Source organism: Neodiprion virginianus, chromosome 3, assembly GCF_021901495.1.
Source record: "Neodiprion virginianus isolate iyNeoVirg1 chromosome 3, iyNeoVirg1.1, whole genome shotgun sequence".
NCBI lineage: Eukaryota > Metazoa > Arthropoda > Insecta > Hymenoptera > Diprionidae > Neodiprion > Neodiprion virginianus.
This window is the reverse complement of record NC_060879.1, coordinates 23,393,739-23,404,609: the sequence shown is the minus strand read 5'-3', so window position 1 is coordinate 23,404,609 and position 10,871 is coordinate 23,393,739. Positions and strand designations below refer to the sequence as shown.

At 40.2% G+C, this 10,871-nt stretch overlaps 1 protein-coding gene across 1 annotated transcript; it reads right to left on the bottom strand.

The window, feature by feature from the left end:
- Positions 1 to 7,696: 7,696 nt before the first annotated feature.
- Positions 7,697 to 9,372, bottom strand: LOC124299680 (uncharacterized). Its single transcript, XM_046752958.1, has 5 exons — positions 9,346 to 9,372; positions 8,972 to 9,105; positions 8,331 to 8,439; positions 8,123 to 8,208; positions 7,697 to 7,972 (listed from the first exon to the last, which is right to left on the bottom strand). Exons 3-5 carry the CDS (start codon positions 8,425 to 8,427, stop codon positions 7,817 to 7,819), a joined length of 339 nt encoding a protein of 112 aa, XP_046608914.1. The 5' UTR covers positions 8,428 to 8,439; positions 8,972 to 9,105; positions 9,346 to 9,372; the 3' UTR covers positions 7,697 to 7,816.
- Between the last annotated feature and the right edge of the window lie 1,499 nt (positions 9,373 to 10,871).

The following is a 10,871-nucleotide window of genomic DNA, read 5'->3' as shown; positions in this document are numbered from 1 at the left end:
TTAAGCCAAATGTAGCAAAAGATTAGAAACAGTGTATGTAGAGTACGGGTATTTTTCTAATAATGCAAATAGAATAGAATACCACGCCTTGCGAATTAGCTTTCCAGACAGAGATGAATGATGAATTTTAAGGACTGCATTATCGTTGTTGAATACTCTATGCCTCATGGAAAAAGAAAATCTGTAACGATAAAATTATGCACCGGATCATCGTCGACTTTAACATTTGAAATGTCCTTCCATTTTCGAATACCTCCTACCTCCCCCTGCCACCTCCCACCATCAATGGCCACTTTCGACCATCCCCTATCACCTTCTGCCAGCGCCGACCACCTCCTACCATTTCCGAACACCTCCAACCGTCCTATTTACCTATATTACTAGATTAGCTATGATATGAAAAGAGAAGAATTATTCATTTCGAAATGGGATTCTATTCGACGCGCGCTCGATGTATTCCATAACATTAGTATTCATAATTATTTCAACAACTTTTCATTTGCTCTCTCGATCTTGAATTTTCATAGGCATAGAATCGAAACGCTGTTTTAGCTGGTCGCAAGTGAAGTATCTGCGTTGGGTAGAGGAGCAGAATTGTTTTTCGAAAAGTATTCGGATGGAACAAAATTCAGAGTAACTGTAATACATCACGGATGCGCTAATTTTGAGCGAGATGAAATGGATGCTTCGTATATGAGACGGTATTTAACGCTGCGTAGTGGTTTAAAGACCTAGAAAGGTGATAGGGAGAGAAAAAACGACGCTTCTCAACACTTCGAGTGTATTTTAACACACATTTGAAAGATACGAGCGAAATTTTTCATCATCCAACTGTCGCAGAACGGCAGCGTTATTAGCCGACCCGTTCACTGAAGGATACATCTTCAGTCAACGGCTGACCATCGAAGGGCCTGGCCGCTTGAGTCTGAAATCGGCAGGAGAGATGAGGTGTGTATTTCTTGTATGAAATGTGAAAGCTAAAATCATTATACATCATATCATATCATCATACATCATACATCGTACATCATACATCGTACATCATACATCATCATACATAGCATCAAAGTTCGAAACTATAGTTTGGATGTCGGATGTTCAGAAAGTGACGTCACCAATTCAAAATCAGCTAGCAGAATTCCTCAGTCTGGAAACAACCGCGCAGTAGAGCGGACGGATGAGAGTCGCGCTCCGCAAATTTCGAGTACCGGGTTCTCAACCTCCCGCATCCCGCGCTTCGGGTCCGCTACGTATTTCGAGTACCGGGTTCTCAACCTCCCGGATCCCGCGCTTCGGGTCCGCTACGCGGTGAAACTCGACTTCCAGGATAAGCGCTCCGTGGCTCCTCGTTCACGTTTACAATAAATTATTTCAATTCGTTTTTCGCGCAACCCCAAATTCGGTAGCTGTCAGTCCGCTGATAAAATTTCTCGACTTCCAGGATAAGCGCTCCGTGGCTCCTCGTTCACGTTTACAATAAATTATTTCAATTCGTTTTTCGCGCAACCCCAAATTCGGTAGCTGTCAGTCCGCTAATAAAATTTCTCGACTTCCAGGATAAGCGCTCCGTGGTTCCTGGTTCATGTTTACAATAAATTATTTCAATTCGTTTTTCGCGCAACCCCAAATTCGGTAGCTGTCAGTCCGCTAATAAAATTTCTCGACTTCCAGGATAAGCGCTCCGTGGTTCCTGGTTCATGTTTACAATAAATTATTTCAATTCGTTTTTCGCGCAACCCCAAATTCGGTAGCTGTCAGTCCGCTAATAAAATTTCTCGACTTCCAGGATAAGCGCTCCGTGGTTCCTGGTTCATGTTTACAATAAATTATTTCAATTCGTTTTTCGCGCAACCCCAAATTCGGTAGCTGTCAGTCCGCTAATAAAATTTCTCGACTTCCAGGATAAGCGCTCCGTGGTTCCTGGTTCATGTTTGCAATAAATTATTTCAATTCGTTTTTCGCGCAACCCCAAATTCGGTAGCTGTCAGTCCGCTAATAAAATTTCTCGACTTCCAGGATAAGCGCTCCGTGGTTCCTGGTTCATGTTTACAATAAATTATTTCAATTCGTTTTTCGCGCAACCCCAAATTCGGTAGCTGTCAGTCCGCTAATAAAATTTCTCGACTTCCAGGATAAGCGCTCCGTGGTTCCTGGTTCATGTTTGCAATAAATTATTTCAATTCGTTTTTCGCGCAACCCCAAATTCGGTAGCTGTCAGTCCGCTAATAAAATTTCTCGACTTCCAGGATAAGCGCTCCGTGGTTCCTGGTTCATGTTTACAATAAATTATTTCAATTCGTTTTTCGCGCAACCCCAAATTCGGTAGCTGTCAGTCCGCTAATAACATTTCTCGACTTCCAGGATAAGCGCTCCGTGGTTCCTGGTTCATGTTTGCAATAAATTATTTCAATTCGTTTTTCGCGCAACCCCAAATTCGGTAGCTGTCAGTCCGCTAATAAAATTTCTCGACTTCCAGGATAAGCGCTCCGTGGTTCCTGGTTCATGTTTGCAATAAATTATTTCAATTCGTTTTTCGCGCAACCCCAAATTCGGTAGCTGTCAGTCCGCTAATATATTTATTAATATTCGAGGTATAAGTCGAGGTGGTTGAAGGTGGTCGGAGGTGGACGAGGAGGAGGACGAGGAGGACGAGGATTTGTGCTGGGTGAGTAAAACACTTTTATAATATTTGATGGCAATTGTAATTATATTTCATCTGAAATATTACAAACTTGTCACGTTTACAATAAATTATTTCAATTCATTTTTCGTGCAAGCACATATTCAGTAGCTATGAATAATCTTATACAATTTATTATATTATTAATTAATTAATCAATATTCTTATAATATTTAATGGCAATTGTAATTATATTTTATCTGAAATATTACAAACTTGTCACGTTTACAATAAATTATTTCAATTCATTTTTCGTGCAAGCACATATTCAGTAGCTGTGAATAATCTTATACAATTTATTATATTATTAATTAATTGATTAATTACATTATTCCTTACACAATATTTTTGATGTGTTCCTATACTAAAATTATTCATTACTATTCCAGGTATTACCCGGGGTGGTCGGAGGTGGACGAGGAGGGGGACAAGCTGGACGAGGAGGAGGACCAGGTGGACGAGGAGGAGGACGAGGTGGACGAGGAGCAGGCGGGGTGGGTCGTGGGAGAGGACCTCTCCTCTCCTCAGAGGAGGGGGGGAGGGGCAGGGAAGGGGGAAAGGTGGGCGGGGAGGGGGAAGGGAAGGGCAGGGAAGGGTTGGGAGGGGGGAGGGTGGGAGGGAGGAAGGGAGGGCGGGAGGGAGGGAGGGCGGGAGGGAGGGAGGGAGGGAGGGAGGGTGGGCGGGCGCGGGAGGGGGGGGGGTGTACTGCTCTATTATCTCTAACGGGCTCGCATCGACATCCGTCCTCTACTCTCTCCCGCCCTCCCTCCCTCCCTCCCTCCCTCCCTCCCTCCCGCCCGCCCGCCCTCCCTCCCTCCCTCCCGCCCACCCTCCCCCGCTCCTCCTCCCGCTCCGCCCCGCCACCCTCCCCGCCACCCCCCTTCCCTTACCCTCCCCGCCCACCTCTCCCCCTTCCCTGCCCCTCCCCCTCCCCTCCTCTGAGGAGAGGAGATGTCCTCTCCCACGACCCACCCCGCCTGCTCCTCGTCCACCTCGTCCACCTGGTCCTCCTCCTCGTCCAGCTCGTCCTCCTCCTCGTCCACCTCCGACCACCCCGGGTAATACCTGAAATAGTAATGAATATTTTTAGTATAGGAACACATCAAAAATATTGTGTAAGGATTAATGTAATTAATCAATTAATTAATAATATAATAAATTGTATAAGATTATTCATAGCTACTGAATATGTGCTTGTAGGAAAAATGAATTGAAATAATTTATTGTAAACGTGACAAGTTTGTAATATTTCACATAAAATATAATTACAATTGCCATTAAATATTATAAGAATATTAATTATTTAATTAATAATATAATAAATTGTATAAGATTATTCATAGCTACTGAATATGTGCTTGCACGAAAAATGAATTGAAATAATTTATTGTAAACGTGACAAGTTTGTAATATTTCAGATGAAATATAATTACAATTGCCATCAAATATTATAAAAGTGTTTTACTCACCCAGCACAAATCCTCGTCCTCCTCGTCCTCCTCCTCGTGCACCTCCGACCACCTTCAACCACCTCGAGTTATACCTCGAATATTAATAAATATATTAGCGGACTGACAGCTACCGAATTTGGGATTGCGCGAAAAACGAATTGAAATAATTTATTGTAAACATGAACGAGGAGCCACGGAGCGCTTATCCTGGAAGTCGAGAAATTTTATTAGCGGACTGACAGCTACCGAATTTGGGGTTGCGCGAAAAACGAATTGAAATAATTTATTGTAAACATGAACCAGGAACCACGGAGCGCTTATCCTGGAAGTCGAGAAATTTTATTAGCGGACTGACAGCTACCGAATTTGGGGTTGCGCGAAAAACGAATTGAAATAATTTATTGCAAACATGAACCAGGAACCACGGAGCGCTTATCCTGGAAGTCGAGAAATTTTATTAGCGGACTGACAGCTACCGAATTTGGGGTTGCGCGAAAAACGAATTGAAATAATTTATTGTAAACATGAACCAGGAACCACGGAGCGCTTATCCTGGAAGTCGAGAAATTTTATTAGCGGACTGACAGCTACCGAATTTGGGGTTGCGCGAAAAACGAATTGAAATAATTTATTGTAAACATGAACCAGGAACCACGGAGCGCTTATCCTCGAAGTCGAGAAATTTTATTAGCGGACTGACAGCTACCGAATTTGGGGTTGCGCGAAAAACGAATTGAAATAATTTATTGTAAGCGTGAACGAGGAGCCACGGAGCGCTTATCCTGGAAGTCGAGAAATTTTATTAGCGGACTGACAGCTACCGAATTTGGGGTTGCGCGAAAAACGAATTGAAATAATTTATTGTAAACGTGAACGAGGAGCCACGGAGCGCTTATCCTGGAAGTCGAGAAATTTTATCAGCGGACTGACAGCTACCGAATTTGGGGTTGCGCGAAAAACGAATTGAAATAATTTATTATAAACATGAACCAGGAACCACGGAGCGCTTATCCTGGAAGTCGAGAAATTTTATTAGCGGACTGACAGCTACCGAATTTGGGGTTGCGCGAAAAACGAATTGAAATAATTTATTGTAAACATGAACCAGGAACCACGGAGCGCTTATCCTGGAAGTCGAGAAATTTTATCAGCGGACTGACAGCTACCGAATTTGGGGTTGCGCGAAAAACGAATTGAAATAATTTATTGCAAACATGAACGAGGAGCCACGGAGCGCTTATCCTGGAAGTCGAGTTTCACCGCGTAGCGGACCCGAAGCGCGGGATCCGGGAGGTTGAGAACCCGGTACTCGAAATACGTAGCGGACCCGAAGCGCGGGATGCGGGAGGTTGAGAACCCGGTACTCGAAATTTGCGGAGCGCGACTCTCATCCGTCCGCTCTACTGCGCGGTTGTTTCCAGACTGAGGAATTCTGCTAGCTGATTTTGAATTGGTGACGTCACTTTCTGAACATCCGACATCCAAACTATAGTTTCGAACTTTGATACTATGTATGATGATGTATGATGTACGATGTATGATGTACGATGTATGATGTATGATGTATGATGTATGATGATATGATATGATGTATAATGATTTTAGCTTTCACATTTCATACAAGAAATACACACCTCATCTCTCCTGCCGATTTCAAACTCAAGCGGCCAGGCCTTTCGATGGTCAGCCGTTGACTGAAGATATATCCTTCAGTGAACGGGTCGGCTAATAACGCTGCCGTTCTGCGACAGTTGGATGATGAAAAATTTCGCTCGTATCTTTCAAATGTGTGTTAAAATACACTCGAAGTGTTGAGAAGCGTTGTTCTTTCTCACCCTATCATCTTTCTAGGTCTTTAAACCACTACGCAGCGTTAAATACCGTCTCATATACGAAGCATCCATTTCATCTCGCTCAAAATTAGCGCATCCGTGATGTATTACAGTTACTCTGAATTTTGTTCCATCCGAATACTTTTCGAAAAACAATTCTGCTCCTCCACCCAACGCAGATACTTCACTTGCGACCAGCTAAAACAGCATTTCGATTCTATGCCTATGAAAATTCAAGATCGAGAGAGCAAATGAAAAGTTGTTGGAATAATTATCAATACTAATGTTATGGAATACATCGAGCGCGCGTCGAATAGAATCCCATTTCGAAATGAATAATTCTTCTCTTTTTGTATCATAGCTAATCTAGTAATATAGGTAAATAGGATGGTTGGAGGTGTTCGGAAATGGTAGGAGGTGGTCGGCGCTGGCAGAAGGTGATAGGGGGTGGTCGAATGTGGCCATTGATGGTCGGAGGTGGCAGGGGGAGGTAGGAGGTGTTCGAAAATGGTAGGACATTTCGAAAGTTAAAGTCGACGATGATCCGGTGCATCAATTTTATCGTTACAGATTTTCTTTTCCCACGAGGCATAGAATATTCAACAACGATAATACAGTCCTTAAAATTCATCACTCATCTCTGTCCGGAAAGCTAATTCGCAAGGCGTGGTATTCTAGATATGTCAAAACTAAGCTAGCGGCACGTGTTTGCATTGTTAGAAAAATACCCGTACTCTACATACACTGTTTCTAATCTTTTGCTACATTTGGTTTAATCCCCATGCTTCCACAGCACGAATAGTCGGAAATGTTTTTGATTATCCATAATAAAATAAAATAAGTAACAAAGCTTAAATTTATTGTCAAAGCTCTAATGAATACATCAAACTGCGGTCGAATCAATTCATTTATTATTTGCACATGACCTCTCTACATTTGATAAATTATTCCTAAATACATTGAAACATATGTATTTTTAATGAAATATCATGCAATGGGCTGTGTAAACTATAAACTATAATTTCTATCCAATAGCTGCTTTTATGTCAACAGGGCTTTGAGACTCAGTCAAGTTGGATCTCGATTTTTGCCATCGTATGTAGGACATTGGGTTACAAGAACAAATGCGAATTACGAAGAACTCCGTATTAGAGATAAGGATATTTTAGTTCAAGTATGCCTATACACAGAAATCCGTATGTAAATATACTAAAAACTCTGTGTTTATTGTAAAAGTCTAGTTCTAAATATGTGCATATATGTATATACACATGCATAAGTATATATATACATATATACACATACGTGTACATAAATAATTGCCAAGAAATTAGAAACACTCACAACTTGTCGCAAATAGAGTAAAACGTAAGGTTAATAATATACAAATTACACAAGCGCACCATAAAACATGGCAAGGGTTAGCCTAGTGCAGTGATTGTATAAACTGAAGAAATATACATTTACATATACATGATATAAATGAATAGACTAGACAAAAGTATTTAGAGAGCTTATCTAATTCCGATCTTGTAACAATAGACCATTAACATAATCAATATACGGTTAAAGCTGTATTAGCTACATTCACAATTGGAGATAATATTTTTTATCCATTTTTATAGTTATTTAATGTCTTGTACAACAATTTTTCAAACTTCACCGTAAAATGCCCAACGAGTTCTCGTAGTGCAAATACGAGTCCAATTACCTTACAGATGGCATTACATTGATTTTTGCCTTCTCGCGTCGAGTTATAAATACAGAGAAATCTCAATGAGAGCTCATTTCTATAAGATTTATTGTAGTGCTGTATTCGTAGCTGTACCTGTTATTCTATATTATAAACTGTCCTATATTTTCAACATACAGCACAACAATGGCTGAAAGCACAATGGCAAGAAGAGAGGAGCAATTTGCATCTTCATAAATCTTTTCTTCTTTATACGTAGCACAGCGATGTCACGTCGGAGGATATGTACTAGTGGATCACTAGGTGGGGCACAGAACTAAAACATAATTGTGTTGAAAATCTTTAACATCTCTTACAGAAAGTTGGTACGTTGCCAGACCTTATACACCAACAATGAATATTCATGGATGCTATATTCATAAATACTTACAAAAGTAAGCTAATATTAATAATAATAATACTCAGCTATTAAAGTTTCGCTGAGCGCTCCGACCAAGGATTCCATTTCACCGAGAAGCTCTGTTAATTGGCCAGTTGACAGCTGACGCAGTTCTGAAATCAATTGTCAACATGAAATTCCAACTTCAATCAAGACCGTGCAAACATAGATGTTTTGATACAAATGAAGACAAGGTGATATTAGTATACAAGTTAAGAATTCTTCATCTTATTACTTTCTTCGTAGAATGGTGATCCTAGAACCCCCTTACTTCTTTCCAAAGTTTCATCCACATCCAGTAGAGATCCTTTGGAGTCAGCAGACCGTTCCATTGACGGACTTTCCTGCAATGCGGAATATTACAAATTAGTTATATCTTGCAATTACAACGTTGAAGAAAAATGATGAGGATGTAAGCGCCAGTTAAGAAAGTTCCTGACTAAAATTACTCTGAGTAAATAATATGATTTAAAAACAGCAGAAAGAGGCGGCAGGGTGTGGTAGGAGGTGGACGGAGATGGTTGGTGGTGTTTGGTGGGGGCAGGAGGGGGTAGGAAGTGTTTGGCGGTGGTTGGAAGTGAGCGGCGGTGGTCGGGGAAGTCGAGAACGACGAGGACAACGTGGCGGCGGAGGAAGAAGAGGACGGGGACGAGGTGGACGAAGAGGACGAAGCTGGGAGGAGGTGTTTGACTACTTCTGATACTAATTCTTCTCCTGATCCCACTTCTCATCCTACTCCTAGTCCTACTACCACTCCTCATCCTATTCCTGATCCTACTCCTACTCCTCCTTCTGATCCTACTCCTATTCCTACTCCTGATCCTACTCCTGATCCTGATCCTACTTCATCAAATATTATAAAAATGTTGAACTCACCGAGCACAAATCCTTGTCTTCCTTGTCCACCTTGATCTCCTCCTCTTCCTCGTCCTCCTCCTCGTCCACCTCCGACCACCTCCAACCATCGCCAACTACCTCCAACAACCACCGATAACCACCTCGGGTTATGCCTGGAATAGTAATAAATATTTTCAGTTGACGGACACATCAAAAATATAATGTAAGGATTAATATAATTAATTAATTAATCAATAGTATAATAAATTTTATTAACGCATTTATAGATACCGAATTGTAGCTTGCGCGAAAGATGAATTGAAATAATTTATTGAAAACATGACATGTTTCAAAAATTTTAGATAAAATATGATTACAAATGCCACTAAGTATTACAAAAATATTAAACTCACCGAGCACAAATCCTCGTCCTCCTTCTCGTCCACCTCCGACCACTTCCAACGACCACCGATAACCACCTCGGGTTATACCTCGAATACTAATAAATATTTTCAGAACACATCAAAAATATTGTGTAAGGATTAATATAATTCTTTTATTGACATATTTTACCGAGAAGATTGTGAGCAAATTATGAAACATTATAGACATTTTATTGACGCATTGATAGCCGCTGAATTTGGATTTGTGCGAAAAATGAATTTAAAGAATTTAAAATATAATTACAATTGCCATTAAATATTGTGAAAATATTATACACACCATGCACAAATAGTAACATAGCTTTTTGTTATCGATTTAAATGAAAATAGTTCATTGTAATCATTGATTTTGTACTATTAGCGTATACGAATGGCTGAAAACTGAAAGCAATCAATAATTATGCAGCAAAATATTTAAGTCACGCCGAATAAAGGTTAATAATAAACTCAGATAATGAAGAAAAAATATCTTTCAAATCGGTTCAAAGTGGAAACCAGGTTCTTCAGACGCTGCTATATGAAAGATCGGGAAAAGTACACGCATTATTTTTTTTTTTAAATCAATCAAATACCATCATTTTTAAGCGAAACGTTGATTTTTGGTAATTTTTTTTAATGGGTGATAACTAACGAAGCTTTTGAAAATTTTGAGTGTATTTCAACTCATATTTGAACAGCTCCATAAAAATGTCCCTATCATCAATCATCGCAAATTGGCGAAGTTATTAGCTGACCATTAAAGCGCCTCGCCGCTGGAATCTCGAATTGGCAGGAAAGATGGAGTGCGTAATTCTTAGCTGAAATGGAAAAACTAATATTACTTTGAATTGACATATATTTTCATCATCGATGAACGAAAAAACGTAGAAAAAAATGTTAAGTCACTTTCATTTCCGTTCAGAATTTTGTTAGTGAAAATCGTTACTTTTTACGTTTGAGCTCGACGATTAATATGACATCACGGTTTTTTCGGTTATTTTAGTACATCGATAATAAAATAGTGTACGTATTGAAAATAATTAGCTTTAAAACCCTTGCTCGCTAAAGCTTGCTCGAGGTCGAATGCCTAGTGTAACTAGTTTTTGTGCTCGTGCGCTCGCTTACTAGTTGTCAGTGTTTTACCATATGTCATAGTTGTAGGGGAGACCGGGGCACGATGGAGTTCCCAAAAAATTCTGGTATTTGCTTCACAGTATACAGAATGAACAATGTCTTTGTGCATGTGACGGAAACCGAATCTGCCCGTAAGATTTTTCCTATACATATAATGTTACAAATCACGTTTACACATGCATGTAAGTATAACGTATTGTTATTTTATGATAATAAATTTCGTCAAAAAGTACCACAGAACAATCAGCTCAGTGCTAACAGATTTGAAACACGACGCCCAGCAATTTTAGCTCTAATTGAACGACGTGATTGTATGTATTCCTACGTATACTATGCCAACTACTCACCAATTGCAATTTTTTGATCCTGGTCGTTCGGTTTTT

Coding starts and splice junctions, on each gene's coding strand:
- LOC124299680 (XM_046752958.1), bottom strand. CDS start 8,427: ATGGAACGGTCTGCTGACTCCAAAGGATCTCTACTGGATGTGGATGAA. Junction 8,209..8,330: donor ATCACCATTCTACGAAGAAA/GTAATAAGATGA, acceptor AATTGATTTCAG/AACTGCGTCAGCTGTCAACT. Junction 7,973..8,122: donor CGCTCAGCGAAACTTTAATA/GCTGAGTATTAT, acceptor ATTATGTTTTAG/TTCTGTGCCCCACCTAGTGA.